Source organism: Hylaeus anthracinus, unplaced genomic scaffold, assembly GCF_026225885.1.
Source record: "Hylaeus anthracinus isolate JK02 unplaced genomic scaffold, UHH_iyHylAnth1.0_haploid 2, whole genome shotgun sequence".
Classification (NCBI taxonomy): domain Eukaryota; kingdom Metazoa; phylum Arthropoda; class Insecta; order Hymenoptera; family Colletidae; genus Hylaeus; species Hylaeus anthracinus.
In genome coordinates, this window is record NW_026534838.1 from 3,547,418 (window position 1) to 3,565,401 (window position 17,984).

General features: G+C 47.8%; 1 protein-coding gene across 1 annotated transcript in view; it reads left to right on the top strand.

Moving 5' to 3' along the window:
• The window catches only part of LOC128893012 (low-density lipoprotein receptor-related protein 2), a 32,984-nt gene extending 15,133 nt beyond the window's left edge, over positions 1-17,851 (top strand). Inside the window, exons 3-16 of the mRNA XM_054153711.1 lie at positions 133-264; positions 390-641; positions 718-972; positions 1,581-1,697; positions 1,790-10,568; positions 10,741-10,984; positions 11,089-11,696; positions 11,804-12,096; positions 12,445-12,962; positions 13,062-13,299; positions 13,371-13,625; positions 13,712-15,203; positions 15,287-15,386; positions 15,486-17,851. Of these exons, the coding sequence (XP_054009686.1) occupies positions 133-264; positions 390-641; positions 718-972; positions 1,581-1,697; positions 1,790-10,568; positions 10,741-10,984; positions 11,089-11,696; positions 11,804-12,096; positions 12,445-12,962; positions 13,062-13,299; positions 13,371-13,625; positions 13,712-15,203; positions 15,287-15,386; positions 15,486-15,761 (13,559 nt within the window). The 3' untranslated portion in view covers positions 15,762-17,851. The remainder of the gene's footprint in view (positions 1-132; positions 265-389; positions 642-717; positions 973-1,580; positions 1,698-1,789; positions 10,569-10,740; positions 10,985-11,088; positions 11,697-11,803; positions 12,097-12,444; positions 12,963-13,061; positions 13,300-13,370; positions 13,626-13,711; positions 15,204-15,286; positions 15,387-15,485) is intronic.
• Positions 17,852-17,984: the final 133 nt, after the last annotated feature.

The following is a 17,984-nucleotide window of genomic DNA, read 5'->3' on the forward strand; positions in this document are numbered from 1 at the left end:
AATAAAAATAGCGTGGAATATGTAATTCTGTTCTGAACATGTTTCTTTATTTTTTGGAGTTTCAAACATTTTTCAGGAAATTGCATTTTTCAAAATTTCATTTTGAAAGATTGATTCAATTTTTGTTTTCAGCACCACCCGACTGCGAGGCTGGACAGATCACCTGTGGCCAGTACATTTTCAATAAGACTTATTGTATACCTCCGCATCAACGATGCGACATGACAGTCGATTGCGTCGACGGAACCGACGAAGCTGGATGTAGTGAGTACATTTGCATTTATTTAACGTTACTTATCATAGAAACTTGTATTAGATCGTACAACGTGATTTTGACGAAAGAAAAGAAAATCATCAAATAATATCGCTGACCGAACATACGTAAAAAGATTATAGGAAATGTCAGCCAGATGATTTCCGGTGCGGTGGAACCACGCCGGAGCTCTGCATTCCAAAGGAGAAGAAATGCAATGGATATCTGGATTGTCGAAACGGTAGGGACGAGGAGAAGTGCGACAATGCCAAACCAGCCTGTCGATTGGATCAGTTCAGGTGTAACTCCACCCAGCGTTGCATCGAACAGTCTGCCAGGTGCAATTACAAGGACGACTGTGGGGACAACAGCGACGAGGAGAACTGCGGTATGTCGTATTTTCATAAATAATTCGATGAGACGCGATCTTGGTGGACCATAAAGAAAATTTCTCGGATTTCCAGTGTTTCAGCTATGCACGATCAACCAATTCAGGTGCGCGAACTCGATGTGCATACCCAAATCGTACCATTGCGACGGCTACAAGGATTGCCACGATGGCTCCGATGAGAAGTCATGCACAGTGACTGTATGTCCTGGGAACAAGTTCATATGCCCGAAAGGAGCACCCGATGGTAAACCGCTTTGCATCGATCGCTCTCAGCTCTGCGATGGGAAACCCGACTGTGAGGACGACGCGGACGAAGAAGCTGCTTGTTGTAAGCACCCTTTTGTTTTATCTTGTCTCTCATGTAGAGTTGGGAACTAAATACAATTAAAAAGTTGAAAGGTAGTTGTTGGTAATTCAAGCTTCAACCCTTTGCACTCGAGAGGTGAGTCTCAGTCTGAGGTGACTCAGTCAGTAGGTCTCACGTAGCAATTCTACCAACAATAACTGGATTTGTATTTAATTTCTTTAGGTTTAATTTCTTTGGAACTGAAAGTGTCGATAAAATAACATCTTCGAAGTCGATCGAAGCTTAACGTTCGTGGCAATACAGAATGTAGAATGTAGAATGCCAAGAAAGCATCTCGAGTTGCTAAAAGAATAAAACAAAAGATACCAGAAAAGAAGGTCTCGAGTGCAAAGGGTTAATACCACGTAGAATTTTCTATACTTTGTCGTTTCAATTTTAAAACATGTCTGACTTTTTGTTTTATTAACGCTTAAATGGATCTTCAGGACAGGTATGTTAATTCCCATTCTTCGAGGAATATCTACCGTGGAAATTGATAAAATATATGGAAAATCTAACGGTCAATTTGAACGAAGTTTACATCCATGGAAATTGAGTGAACTTTACCGCAACGCTTTCTCTGTTCACAGCGACGAGTATGTGCAACGTGCTGGGATGCCAGTACAAGTGTCAGGCCTCTCCCATGGGAGGAGCTTGTTACTGTCCCGAGGGCAGGGTTCTCTCTAACGACTCGAGAACTTGCGTAGGTACGTCTAATTTTTCTTATTACACAAAACAAATGTATAAAGCTATCGAAAAAATGTTTATACAAATTTGTTTTCCGTTTTCTCTTTCCCAGACCGCGACGAATGTTCGGAATGGGGCTTTTGCGAGCAGCTATGCGAGAACACGGACGGTTCCTATATATGCAGTTGCGCGTCAGGCTTCGTTCTCGAGGGTCGCAACAAATGCAAAGCGTTGGCCCACGATGGGATCAACTTGGAGCTGTTAGTCGCGCAAGAGCGTGCCGTGTGGAGGATGTCGCCCACAGGTGAAGACAGAGTAATCGTTGCCAACACCACGGGTGCCAGCGGAGTGGACTACCTTTACTCGAAAAACATGCTCTTCTGGAGCGACGTGAAGACCAGAAAGGTCCACATGCAGCCTCTGTACGGCGAAGGAACCGGTTCGAACGTAGATTTCTATTTGGTGAGGTCCGGGGGGCCAGTGGCCATCGCCGTGGACTGGATAGGGCAGAAGCTGTACGTGGTGGACTCGCTCGTTCAAAAAATAGACGTGTTCGAGTTGTACGGCAGGTATCACGGCATAGCCCTCGGCTCGAACTTGACCAGCCCAGCGGACATTGGTTTGGACCCCACCGTGGGCCTGATGTTTGTTGCTGACAGCAAGCAGGTCCTCAGGGCCAACATGGACGGCACCAACGCTTTCCCGGTCGTCTCCGAAGCAGCTTACAGGGTCTCGGGTGTGGCAGTCGACGTGATCGCTAGGAGGATCTTCTGGTGCGATTCGCAGCTGGACTATATAGAGACAGCCGATTATTTAGGCAAGAACAGAGTGATGGTGCTCAGGGGATCGCACACGCCATCTCCTACCAGGCTCACCCTCTTCGAGAACAAGATCTACTGGACGGACAACACTAAGCAGTCGATCATGAGCATGGACAAGACCCAGGGCGACTATTCCCTGCAGACGGTGTTCAAGATGAGGGACGCAAAGGCCATCAAGGCTCTTCATCCGCTCACGCAACCAACCGTTTCTAATCCATGCGGGAACAACAACGGTGGCTGCCAGCACATGTGCATCGTCACAGCAGCCAGCGATCAGGAGAACAGGTTAGGTTATCGGTGCGCTTGCGACATACGCTGGAAGCTTTCTAGCGATCAGAGGAACTGCAATCCAGCCCAGGAGTTCTTGATGTACTCCCAGCAGAGATTCATCAAAGGCAGAGTCCTGGACCCTGTAATGGAAGGGTTCAGCGACGCCATACTGCCCATCGTGTCCAGGAGAGCCAGGTTCGTCGGCTTGGACTACGACGCTCGAAATATGCACATCTACTACAGCGACGTCCTCCAGGACGTGATCTACAGAATCTATCTGGATGGAAGTGGCAGGGAGATCGTCCTAGCCAGTCAGAACGAAGGAGTAGAAGGTCTGGCCGTCGACTGGGCCTCCAAGAACCTTTACTACATCGACTCCCGCAAGGGAACCTTGAACGTCCTCAGTACTCAGAACGTAACCTACCGTAGAACTCTATTGAAGAACCTGAAGCGCCCCAGGGCTATCGTCATCCACCCAAACCATGGATTCGTTTTCTTCTCCGAGTGGGACAGGCCTGCTAACATTAGCAGAGCTTACACAGATGGCTCGAATCTGGTAGTTTTCAAAAACTTGACTCTAGGCTGGCCTAACGGTTTGGCCATCGACTTCGCCAAAGACAGACTTTACTGGTGCGACGCTCTGTTGGACCACGTCCAGCACTCGAATCTAAACGGCACGGACGTTAGAACGGTGAATTCCAGGCTTATCAGGCACCCGTTCTCCATGGCGATTCACGAAGAGTGGATGTACATCACCGACTGGCGTCTAGACGCTATTATCCGTCTTCACAAAGAGACGGGCGATCAGGAGTCCATCCTGGTGCGAGAACCCGCCACCAACAGACTTTACGGGGTGAAAGTCTTTAGCCACGAGATTCAGACTACTCCTCGAGACCACCCGTGTACCATCAACAACGGTGGCTGCGAGAAACTATGCTTCGCCATCCCCCAGAACAACACCAATAGGTACGGGACATCCAGACTGACGCGAGTCTGTGGTTGTCCTTATGGCGAACGCATTCAACCAGACGAAAGGACCTGCGCCCCAGACCCCGAAGGGGAACCACCCCTGGAAGCCTGTCCCAACGGTTGGGACTTTACCTGCGCCAACCAGAGGTGCGTCTCTCACACCTGGGTCTGCGACGGTGAAAACGACTGCTTGGATAACAGCGACGAGCAGAATTGCACCAAGCCTACGTGCGGCCCGAACGAGTTCCAGTGCAAGTCCGGGAGATGCGTGCCCATAGGCTTCCGGTGCGACTCGGAGAACGACTGCGGCGACTACAGCGACGAGGCAGGGTGCCCCAACGTGACCTGCAGCGCCAACCAGTTCGCCTGCGCGAACAACAGATGCATACCCAACACCTGGAAGTGCGACTCGGAGAACGACTGCGGGGACAGCTCGGACGAGGGTGAATTCTGCGTCGCCAAGACCTGTTCCTACTTTCAATTTACCTGTCCAAGGTCGGGCCATTGTATCCCCCAATCTTGGGTCTGCGATGGAGATAACGACTGCTTCGATCAGCAGGATGAGATGGACTGTCCACCCGTTACATGTCTCAGCACTCAGTTTACGTGTGCCGATCAGAAGATGTGCGTTCTTGATTCGTATAAGTGCGATGGGATTTCGGACTGTAACGATGGCAGCGACGAGGTGGGTTGCCCTACTCTGGCACCGGATCAATGTAACGTGGCGAAGCAGTTCCAGTGCGTCAGCAGTGCTATCTGCATACCCAGAAGCTGGTATTGCGATGGGACTCCGGACTGTCCTGATAAATCCGACGAGCCGGGACCATCCTGTGGACACGTAGGCTGCCAGCCAGGGTTCTACAAGTGTAGGAATGAAAAATGCGTGTTTAAGGCTTATATCTGCGACGGGAAGGACGACTGCGGAGATGGCTCCGACGAGGATACCGAGTTGCATGCTTGTACAGCTCCCGAATTCAAGTGCGAATCCCAACAGTGGAAGTGTCCCAACGTCACTGACCGCTGCGTGAATATGACCAGTGTCTGCGATGGAAAGCTAGATTGCCCTAATGGAGCTGACGAGGGTCCTGGGTGCGACTTCGAGGAGTGCAAATACAGGGGACGGTATTGCAGTAACGGCTGTTTAGAAACACCCATGGGAACCCAATGCACTTGTCCTCCCGGGGAAGAGTTGAGCAAGGATGGCTACACTTGCCAGGACTTGAACGAATGCGAACCACCTGGGAAGTGCTCCCAGGTCTGTATGAACATTAAAGGAGGCTATTATTGCAACTGCGTCGAAGGCTACACATTGGAGAAGGATAAACATACTTGCAAAGCGTTCAACCACAGCGCTGCGTTCTTAATAATCTCCAACAGACACACCATTCTAGTGGCGGATCTTCAGGACCAGGCACTCGAGAGGGTGCCTATCAACGTGGAGAACGTCGTGGCGACTGCTAGTAACATGCACACGGGCACCATCTTCTGGTCGGACATGAAATTGAAGAAGATATCCAGACTGGACAGAGGCACCGACCCTGAAGACGTTATATCGACCGGGTTGGACTTGGTAGAAGGGCTTGCTTACGATTGGATAGGTCAGAATCTCTACTGGCTGGACTCTAAACTGAACACCATCGAGGTAGCCAAGGAGACAGGTGCTAGCAGGATGATCCTGGTGAAAGAGAACATCACCCAGCCCAGAGGTATGTGTCTAGACCCTAGTCCAGGGGCCAGGTGGCTCTTCTGGACGGACTGGGGCGAGAATCCTAGGATAGAGAGGATAGGAATGGATGGGACGAACAGGTCCACCATCATCCACACCAAGATCTACTGGCCTAACGGCTTGGCTTTGGATATAGCCAACAAGAGGATATACTTTGCCGATAGTAAGCTGGACTTCATTGACACTTGCCTTTACGATGGTAGCAAGAGGATTCAGGTGCTGGCTAGTTCACACTATCTCCTGCATCCTCATTCCTTGACGCTCTTCGAGGACACCATGTACTGGACGGACAGACAGCTAAACAGGGTCTTGTCTGCTCACAAATTCTATGGGGCTAATCAAACAGTCGTTTCTCACTTGATATCTCAGCCACTGTCCATACACGTACACCATCCTGTTCTGCAGCCAATCACGGTTAACCCTTGCGCCAATGCAACCTGTGCTCATCTATGCCTGCTGTCACCCTCCAATCCTCAGGGCTACAACTGCAAATGCCAGGTTGGGTTCAAGCTGCTGCCTAATGGACAGTGCTCGGAAGAAGAAACTCCGTACTTGATGGTGTTGAGGGGTTCGCAGATCGTGGACGTCTCTCTGGTTCCAGGCAGCACCAAGACTGGTTACATAACCCCTGTCGTGGGTGTCGAAGGAGGAAGATTCATCGATTACGATAGGAAAGAGAGGATGATCTACTGGTTACAGACCAAAGACGACGATGACGAGAACGGCACTATTTATACTTGTCCGTATAACGGAGGAAACAGAACAGAGTTTCCTAATCCCTCCGGAGACAGCGGTATCGTCGGTGCTCCTTCAGCAATGGCGTTCGATTGGCTGGGAAGGAATCTTTTTATAGGCAACAAGTTTGCTTCGAATATCGAGGCTATAAAAGTCGACGGTAAGACAAGGTACAGGACCATAGTGCTAGCCAACGATGGGAATAAGACTTCTGTAGCTAAACCCAAGGCCATGTGCGTGGACCCTCTCGAAGGGCACATCTTCTGGGTGGACGAAGGCAGCTTTGGTATTCCTATGAAGATCGGCAGGGTCAACATGGACGGCACGAATCCTATAATTCTCGTAGAAAATGTGGAAAGACCAGAGGCGATCACAATCGATATTCCCAGTAAAACAGTCTACTTCAGCTCTTTGTACCCTGCGCTAATCGTAGCAATTTCCACCGACGGAAAGAACCCGAGGACGATCGTCTCCGAGAATATAGCATTCCCCAAAGCTCTCGCTGTTCACGAATCCAGGCTCTACCTCTTGGATCCTCAGTACGATAAAGTCGAGAAGGTGGACCTGCCAGATGGACTCAATCCCACCACGATAATAGACAACGATTCGGCGCTGAAGACTCTGACTATCTACAAGAAAAGGGTCACAGGTGATCATCCCTGTTTCGTGAACAACGGAGGCTGCGAACAGATCTGTTTACCGGCCTCTGGGGGAACCAGGGTCTGTGCTTGCGGCATGGAGTACCGTCGGGTCACCGACACCTCGTGCGAGCCTTTCAAGACCTTCGCCGTGGTGACCCAGCTGGACGTAGCTAGAGGTTACAGCCTGAAGGATGCCAAAGAGGCGATGGTACCTATCGCGGGAGTGGGTCATCACATTCTTCACGTGGACGTTTACTACGCTGGGAATTGGATCTATTGGGTGGAGTTCAACAGAGGTGTTTGGAACGGTATCTTCAGGGTCAGACCGAACGGAACTGAATTGCAGCATATCGTGAAGCAGGGTATCGGGTCGAATGGCATCAGGGGTTTGGCTATCGACTGGGTAGCTGGAAATTTATATTTCACCAACGTATTTCCGCACGACAATTACGTCGAGGTGTGCAAGCTCGATGGTAGCAATAGAAAGGTGTTGGTGAAGAAGACCACGGACTCGCCGAGAGAACTGGCCGTGAATCCTATCAAACGATACCTGTATTGGATCGATTATGGACAGTATCCTAAATTAGGTAAGGCGCACCTGGACGGTAGCAACTGGACGCCTATTGTGACCTCGGGTATCAGCACTCCACGGGACATAACCATAGACATGGCGACTCACGACGTCTACTGGGTAGACTCCAAGCAAGACACCATCCAAAAGGTCTCCTACACCGGTGGTAATCGCGAGATCATTCGTCGCAATCTTCCTAACCCTATGGGTGTCGCTATCTACGGAAATGATGTCTACTGGGTGGACAGGAACCTAGCAACGGTCTTCAAGGCCAGCAAGCGAGCCAACATCAGCCTGCCGACGACAGTCAGGTCCAATCTACCCAAATTAAGGGACATCGTCATGTTCGATCAGAACAGTCAACCCGCAGACCCTACCAATCCTTGCTCCAAGAGTGGCAATGCCGGCTGCTCTCAGCTCTGCTTCGCCATGCCTAAAGACAGCATGGCAGAGTACAAGTGCGATTGCGCCATAGGCAAACTAGCATCGGATGGCAAGAGCTGCGAGAACGTAGAAGAGTACCTAGTGTTCGCCACCAGAACAGAGATAAGGTCCATAGGTCTGGACCCTCAAAACACCAGCGTGCCGTTTGCTCCAGTAGTGAACCTGACGAACGTAGTAGGCGTAGACTTTGATTACAAAGATAAAAAGCTTCTGTTTACTCAGATCAGACCCTGGGCAAAGATAGCCTGGATGCAGGCAGATAATCCTTCCTCTTCGGAGATTCACACTCTGATCAACAAAGGAATAAACCCTGAAGGGATTTCCTACGACTGGACGCAGAAGAAGGTCTACTGGACGGACTCTTCCAACAACAGCATCTACGCCATGGATATAGACGGTTCTAATCTAGTGATGATCGCCAGAGTGGACAGACCCAGGGCCATCGTCGTGGACCCTTGCAACGGTTCCCTCTATTTCACCGACTGGGGACGTTTCGGTACCTCCGGCAAGATCTTCCGCACCACCATGGCAGGCTCGTTGAAAAAAGCCATCATAGACAAAGACCTCTCACAACCCAGCGGCCTGGCCATCGACTACGAAGATAGGATGTTGTACTGGACAGACGCTGTCCGTGAGAAGATAGAACGCTCGCAATTAGATGGTACCAGCCGCCAGGTCCTAGTCAGTGCCACTATTTACCCGTTTGCCATAACCGTGTTCAGGGAACACATCTACTGGACAGATCTTCAGTTAAGAGGTGTCTACCGCGCAGAGAAGCACACAGGTGCCAACAAGGTGGAGCTCGTGAAGCGCCTAGAGGACTCCCCGAGAGATCTGCACATATACTCGGCAGGCAGGCAGCAATGCGAAGTGAATCCTTGCAACATCTCCAACGGTGGCTGCGACCAGTCCTGCCATCCCGGCGTGAACGGTTCCGTGGAGTGCAAGTGCAACGACAGCAGCAGACTAGTCAACGAGGACAGAATGTGCGTGCCGAAGAACGTGACCTGCGACTCCAGCAAATTCGCCTGCAGAAACGGCCGTTGCATCTCCAGGATGTGGGCCTGCGACAGCGACGACGACTGCGGGGACCGTTCGGACGAGGACATCAACTATTGCTCGTATCATTCCTGCAGCCCCAACGAGTTCAGGTGCAACAACGGCAGGTGCATCTTCAAGAGCTGGAAATGCGATCACGAGAACGATTGCAGGGACGGGAGCGACGAGGAGGGCTGCGTTTACCCGCCCTGCGCTGCTGGAGAGTTCACCTGTGCTAATCATCGGTGCATACCACAGTCCCAGGTCTGTAACGGGGTCAATGATTGCAAGGACAATGTCACCTCCGACGAGACCCACGAACGTTGCCCGATGAACACTACCTGTCCGCCTAATCATCTCAAGTGCGACAAGACTAATATCTGCGTAGAGCCATATTGGCTCTGCGACGGAGATAACGATTGCGGTGATAACAGCGACGAGAATCCTCTGCATTGCGCTCAAAGAACCTGTCCTCAGAATAGTATAAGGTGCTCTAATCACAGATGCATCCCTGCTACATGGTACTGCGACGGTGACGACGATTGTTTAGACGGCAGCGACGAACCCGTCGGGTACTGTCAGTCAGAGGGCAGAACCTGCTTCGGGGATCTATTCACCTGTGATAATGGAAACTGTATACCGAGGATCTACATCTGTGACGGGGATAACGATTGCTCTGATTACTCAGATGAAGACGAGAGACACCAATGCAACGACAGAAAGTGCGACGAGGAAACAGAGTTCACTTGCACAGCGAATAAGGTGTGGAACAGGGCTCAATGCATCCCCAAGAAGTGGTTATGCGATGGAGAACCTGATTGCGTGGACGCTGCCGATGAGAACGTGACCATGCTTCATTGTCCTACGCCTATACCTTGCGGAGAAGATCAGTTCACGTGCGATAACGGGCGCTGCTTGAATCAGAATTGGCTGTGCGATCACGATAACGATTGCGGGGATGGTAGCGACGAAGGGAAGTTCTGTAACTCGAGATACAAGCCGTGTACCAGCCAGGAATTCAGCTGCCATAACTTCAAGTGCATCAGGAAGCAGTTCCGTTGCGACGGGCAAGACGATTGCGGAGATCATTCCGATGAAGATGGATGCGCGCCGAAGGTGAAGAACGTGACTTGTCCGAACCCGGGAGAGTTCATGTGCGCGAATGGAAACTGCATCGACCAACGCTTGGTCTGTAATAAGGAACCCGATTGCTCGGACGAGAGCGACGAACCAGCTCATTGCAACGTCGACGAGTGTGCACGAGTAGAGTTGAACCAGTGCGGACACAAGTGCGTCGACACGCCGACGGGATATTATTGCGAGTGCAATCCCGGTTACAAGTTATTGAGCGACGGAAAGGCGTGCGAAGACATAGACGAGTGCACGGAGACGCCAGGAGTTTGTAGCCAGCAGTGCGAAAACACTCCTGGGAGCTTTTACTGCAAGTGCAATCGATTATGGTACGATCGCGCGCCTGATAAACACACCTGCAAGAGACGCGACAACATCCAGCCGTGGATCATCTTCACCAATAAATATTACGTCAGGAATATGTCCATCGATGCTTCGAATTATAGCCTGATGCACCAGGATCTCATCAATGTCGTTGCTTTAGATTCCGATTACGCTGAACAGATGCTGTACTTCTGCGACGTGACTGCCAAGACCATTTATAGGTAAATTTGGATGATCGATAGAATTTACGATTCAAGGAATGGACACGACACGTCGGTGTTTGGATCATGGATTTTCTACACTTTTAATAATGTCGATTGTCGATGATCCGAATGTCGCGTCCTGCCCTTAAAAGTTTGCAGGATCGTTTTCTTCTACGAAGGTTTCTTTTAGAGCACCGATCGCCGGAGGCGAAAAAGAGGCGATCATCAAACACGATAGCCTTGGATTGGAAGGAATAGCTATCGACTGGGTTGGTCGAAAGTTATACTGGTTGGATCGCCACGCTAAACACTTGGATGTTGCTGAACTTAATGGAACCAACAGGAAGACTCTACTAACTGGAATAGCAGATCCACGCGCCATTGTCGTTCATCCTGGAACTGGCTACTTGTATTTCACTTCTTGGCATCTTCAGGTAATAGAATAACATTGACAAGGATAAATCACTTCGTTATCTATATTATATATTATTATATTATTGTATATATTTATTACAAGTACCAACTCTTCGATTTTCAGGCTTACATTGGCAAAATGGGAATGGATGGCAGCAACTTCACGAGAATCCTTACGTTGGAGGATGGTATCGCTTGGCCCAACGCTTTAACCATCGACTACTTCACCGATAGGATATTCTGGGCAGATGCTCATCTCGATTACATCGCATTCGCTGACTTGGAGGGTCAAAACAGACGAAAGGTCCTTACTGGATCCGCCGTACCCCACGTCTTTGCTATCACTGTCTTCGACGAACACATTTTCTGGACCGATTGGAACCTGAAGGCTATCAGCAGGGCTGAAAAGTTCACCGGTGCTAATTTGAGAGTGCTACGCAACACTACTCACCGACCATACGACATCCATGTTTACCATGCTCTGCGACAATTGCCTTATTACAATCCTTGTATGAAAAACAATGGCGGTTGCTCGCATCTCTGCTTGCTATCGCCACCTGCGAGTTCCTATCTGCTCGAGGAATACGGGCAACCAGGCGTTACGTCGTACAAGTGCAAGTGCCCTAATCAGTTCATATTGGATAAGGATGGCAAGACTTGTACCGCTAACTGCACCGCTGGCCAGCATCGTTGTGGACCTCCGGATGAGAAATGCATACCTTGGTATTGGCGGTGAGTATCGCTACGTTGTTCGCGAATAATTTCTGGTCCGTTGGCAAACATTATATTATTATAAAAATTGCGATTATAAACGTTCATATGATTATTACGTTTCGTAGATGCGACGGTGAAAAGGATTGCAAAGACGGCTCCGACGAACAATGGAATTGCCCGACGCGTGTTTGCCGTCCCAGCGTCTTCCAGTGTGCAAACGGCAATTGCAGACCCAACGTGGCCGTCTGTGACGGTGCTGACGACTGCGGTGACAAAAGCGACGAAGCTCACTGCTCTTTGGAATGCGGCGAATTGGAGTTCAAGTGCAAGTCGAATGGACGTTGCATCCATGAATCTTGGAAATGTGACGGAGACGCTGACTGCAAGGACGGTAGCGACGAAGATCCTGCCATCTGTCGTTAGTATTCTTTGCTAGGAGAGTCAATGTTAATCCTTTGCGCTCGAGAGGTGACTCTCAGTCACCACTAGGTTTCACGTAGCAAATCAACCAGCAATAATGTTTGTTTAAGTTTAATTTCTTGGGAACTACAAGTGTCAATGAAATAACTCTGTGAGACAAAAGTGACCCGAGTCTCAATTCCCAAATTAGAGATCTCATCTTTGAAGTAAATCTAAGTTTATCATTCGTGGCAATAGAATGCTAAGAAAGTATCTCGAGTTGCTGGTAGATACCAGAAAAAAGTGCCTCGCGTGCAAAGGGTTAATAACGAAAGAATCCTTTTAAACTACCCATGTTTCTCCCTAGACAACCGACCCTGCGACCCAGATACGGAGTTCACCTGCAAAAATGGCAGATGCATTCAGAAAGTATGGATGTGCGACTCTGATAACGACTGCGGCGACGACAGCGACGAGCCAGCTTACATGTGTCGGCAAAGGAACTGCACCATCGGTTGGGAACGGTGTCCAGGCCACGCAAACTATCGTTGCATACCTAAATGGTTGTTCTGCGACGGCAAGGACGACTGTCGCGACGGATCCGACGAACGTCCTGAGAACTGTCCTAAATGCGACCCTGAAATGGATTTCAAATGCGCTAATAACAGATGCGTGCCTAAGCAATGGCTCTGCGACTTTGCCGACGATTGCGGGGATGGAAGCGACGAAGCCGAAGCAATGTGCAAGGATCGCTACAGAAAATGCTCAGAATCGGAATTCCGCTGCGACAATGGCAAATGCATCGCTTCTAGGTGGAGGTGCGACAACGAGGACGATTGCGGCGACAACAGCGATGAGACCGGTTGTCAGACATTTGTCTGCCAGGTACGTTATACAGACTCTTTCGTTTAAAAAATCCTATTGTACAAGTTTTTTTTATTTTTAACCGTTCAACCTTTAATTATAAATATGAATTTATTGCAGAACAATACTTTCCAATGTAGAAGTGGCCACTGTATAGCATCTTATCTAAGATGCGACGGAACGAGAGATTGTCGAGACATGAGCGATGAAATAGATTGTCCGCCCAAGTATCCTGGTGGAAGGTATTGTCCACAAACGAGGTTCCAGTGTGACAACAACCTGTGCGTGTACCTTACAGACATATGCGACGGAAGCGACGATTGCGGCGACGGTTCTGATGAAAACCAAAGCATGTGTGGTAAGATTTTTATTTTTATTAGGGCCATGTGTTTCTTCCAGAGTATCTTTACCGATTCAACGGCATTACAGAAAACTTCAAGTGCGATATAACGAGGAGGTTCCAGTGCGCCAATCACAAATGCATCACTAAGTATCAATTATGTGACGGTGTCGACAACTGCGGCGACGGATCCGACGAGAACAACATGACGATGTGCGCAACCAGGATTCGCCCTTGCGATCCGATAACAGAGTACACTTGTGCGAATAAAAAGTGCATCGACCGATCGAAACTCTGTGACTTTGCTGATGACTGCGGCGACTCCTCCGATGAACTTGGTTGTCGTAAGTTTTTACGCATCAACTTGATTAATATTCAGTATTACTAATCAATGTTAAATTACCAATGTAACGATATAATTTCCTCGCAGATCACAACAAGCCCTGCTTGGACAGCAACAAAGGAGGTTGTTCGCACTATTGTCACAATATAACAGACGGCGGTTACATTTGCGCCTGTTATCCCGGTTACATAATTTCCCAAGAGAATAAAAAGCATTGCGAGGACATCAACGAATGTTCCACGGGACAACATCAGTGTTCTCAATTGTGTACCAACCTGAACGGAACTTATTCCTGCTCCTGCCGAAAGGGTTTCGAGCTTTCCGACAATCGCAGCGGAGTCTGCAAAGCTCAGGACACCGAAGCGATGATAATGTTTGCGAACGGGCCAGAAATCAGGGCGTACGACCTTCATAAGAAGGACGAAATCGAAGTAATCGCCAACGAGAAGAGAGTACAGTCTATCGATTTCGATCCTAGACAGGAATACGTGTTCTGGATCGATAGCCACGACTCTTCCTTCAAGAGGTCCTACATGGTGAACGCTAAACACGGACAGGTCAAGATTGGATACGCGCAGGATCTCAACATCAAAAGCGACTCAACGCCCACGAGTTTAGCAGTCGATTGGATTTCTGGTAATCTTTACTGGACAGAGATTGACTCTTCAGGCGCGACACCGTTTGGCCGAGTAATGGTCTCGAAAGCTGACGGCAGGTACCGTCGAAGTTTGGTAACGGTGGGTCTAGAGATTCCAATTTCGATCGTGGTAGATCCCGAGATCGGTAGAGCTATCTGGGCAGATGTTGGCAGTCAGGCCAAGATCGAAACTGCTTGGATGGATGGCGACAAGAGAAAACAACTGGTCACGGAACGTATCGGTCACCCTGTTGCCCTCAGCATCGATTACGCTATGGATCATGTCCTTTACTGGGCCGATAGCAAGCTCAACACCATAGAATCCATCAACCAAGATGGCTCGAACAGAAAAGTGGTCCTTAAAGGTGAAAGTCTGAAGCATCCGTTGTCGTTGGACATTTTCGAAAGCACTCTTTACTGGACGACCAGGAATACCGGTGAGCTGATCCGGCAGGACAAATTCGGCAGAGGAGTGCCGCAAACTATCGTTAGGAACATCCCTGTTCCCGGAGGAGTCAAAGTGTACCACCCGCTGAGATACAACACCACCTTAAGGAATCTCTGTCACGATGACCAATGCACGCACCTGTGCGTTCCTATACCTGGTGGAAATCGATGCCTTTGTTCCGACAGCATCGGTCCACTTCAGCAAAGGGACTCTATGTTATCCAACGAAAGACACTGCGATGCAACGAACGAGAGGCCTTTACCTGCGCCAAGAATTTGTCCTTGCAGAAACGGTGGACTATGTCAAGAAACGGAGGGCGACAATAAGTTACAGTGCTCCTGCCCGCCTTATTTCCATGGAGAGCATTGCGAAACGGGATTGGTGGTTGTCTGGTCTGGCAACGCCACTGCAGCAATCGTTATTCCTATCGTTATCTCTGTCTTGGTTCTGCTGGGAGCTGCAGCTGTCATTATGGTGCTCAAGAAACGACCGTTGTGAGTACAAATGATAGAAATAATTTTTGTTTGATGGAGCATGATGTATTTAACGGCGCATTAATTCCGAGTTTCATTCTCAGTGGAAAGCCTGGTGGTCTTGGCAGTCTAACTGGTGCTCAGAGTGTGTCTTTCAGACAGGGAAGCAACGTCGAGTTTGGCACACCTGCTCACGAAAGAATGGTACGTAAACAGTCCTCTTTATTCTCTTCGTACTTCTCGAAAAGGGAAGTCACGCGCGTTCAAAGCTTCGAAACAATCAAAGATTTATTTGTCGAATAGGAACCCCTGGACGTGGAGTACAACCTGGGCGACGTGAGCACCAAGAACAGAGATTTCAGCAATCCCATGTACGACGCTGTGAACACTGAGACAGGCGCTACCAATGGCACTGGTGCAAGCAGCATGTACGAGCTACCTGCTGAGATGAAGCCATCCAGCATCCAACACAAAGAACCGCCTCAGTTGCACCTGAAGAGAAAGGAACTCGATCCCACGCCCGTGGACTCGGGGAAGGACACGCAACAGTTGGTCGAAGAAGACAAGTCCGAGTGTTAGATAGTTTAACTCTTTCATGCAGTGACGTAGTTAGAACGTTGAGGTGATACAAGGAAAGCAAATAGACCAGCAGCTGACGATAATAATTCTCTTAGTAAAGCCAGTAAGTGCCTTTTTAATGTGATCCGTCGAAGTAATTTGCAAATTGTTTCAATTGTTGCAATTGTTGTTTGTCTTTGCTATTTTTATTTGCTTCCTTTCAGATATAGTTTCATTGTTTACCATGCCACATTATTAGATTCGTAAGGGTTGTGAATTTCATTCGTCGATGTTTGGAAGGCATTGCAGTTTGACTGGTTTTAATTTTAATGAATTAACTATTTTCCGTTTAGATTTTATGTCATCGAAATGTCACGAGAAGTTACGAAGGGATCGGGAGCGATACAAAGACTCTGAAAGCGGGGCTTTTCAATTTTTTTTTTTTTTTTTTTTTTTTTTTTATTTATTTATACAATTTTAACATTTTATACGAATTTTAAACATTTTTGAGAGATTTTATCCAGTTTCAACAATGGGGAATTTTTTTGTGGAGCACAAGACTGAATTCTACGCAACTTCTGCAATGTAACACGGGGATTGCAAAGCTGCGTATCGGAAATGTCGGAATTCTTGTTGGAAGTAACTTTGTGTGCCTGGAAAACAAAATCTGATTCATGGATACTTTAAATTTTCAACCTCAAAGGTAAGTTAGTTTGAGTGAAATTTTGTATGCCGGGAAGAACGACACTTGGTCGACGAATCTCTTTTCCATTTTTAATGTTCAACATAAATATGTTTGATCGTAATTTATGACGCGTTTTAGATAAGAGAAATATTACGAAATCTTTTGATATACTTTGCATTTTACGTAGCCGTTGTAAACGTTCTTTTAACGAAATTATGAATGTATCCTTAGTGATATGCATCTGTGTGCGCAACCGCATTGTAACGCATTACTTGTAAATTGTCGAAGATAACGGAGCGCGAAATGTGCATCTGACTACGCCACTGCTTTTATGTAGAGATGCTTTCGCATCTGTTGCACTTCCATCTCGAGCTAGTTTTGATTATTACGTAAATTCGGACGTAGAAAACGTAGTAGAAATTAAGCGGAATACCAAAAATATACTAACAAATTTCCAGAAATTCAAAAAGCTCAGCAAAAAGAAGAAACGAGCGAGAGGTTTTCGAAATGGAATATAACGTGTTTTTGATTAAAACTGTGTCGAGATAGAAGCGCAATCAATGAGTTTGTCTCGTCTTAGGTGCGATTTGTAAGTCTTGTAAATACGATTATCGCAGAATATTATTTTCACGTTGTCCATGTACCATAAAGAAGTAAAACATTCCATATTTCCGTAGGCTGCTCGAGGCTCGGACAAAGAAAAGGTTGTTAAAGCGTTAAGTAAGTTAACACTTCACCTACCGGGCTTATTTATTAGCGTGGATTAACCCTATGGACACCTAAAGGTAGTTAGGTGGGTTGCTGTTATTAAATAAGTCTATCGAAGCATTGTCTTCGAATTAAGTGCTGTTAGAGTAACTCGAGTTAACTAAAGCTGAGAGTATGTAAACAACCGAAAAATGAACCACAGTCGATAGTCTCTTCTAGGCAGCTGTTGAAACTGAAAACACTAGAAATATTCCCCGGTAGATAAAGTGTTATTAAGGAGACAGGCCTCGGCGAAAGGGTCACCTCACAGAACAAACGTTTTCTAAGCGAACCGGAGGAACAAATCTCCCCTCTTCTGTTATATTTCTTTCTCTCAAAGTCTGCTCGATCACACGAGCGTTGTTATGTTGTACATTTTTCTAGACTATGCGCGGGGGAACGTCAGTGTACAGCAGCTGTGATCTTAAAAATTACAAATTGGATCTGAAAGTACGCAAGGTGATCTTTCTTTAACAAACGAAGCGCGCCTCTGCTATGAACGAGTGAGAGAGTTTATGTTTAAAAAAGATTTTTACTCGGTACAGTAGAATCTCGATTATGTCCCAATTGCGAAGTGATATCTAGGATGTGAAGTGTCGTTTAACAATGTGTAATTGTAAACTTGGAATCTAGAGTTTGTTGTTATACGTTGGATCAAATTATACAGATTGTTAACATACGTCAATCATTTTTTATTCTCTACCAGGGTCCACCAACCGATTATCGAATGATTTATCTGGCTCCAAGGAGTTATGCGAGTAGCTCACCTAACGCCGGTACGGCGATAAACTGAACTGTAAGCATAAAAAATT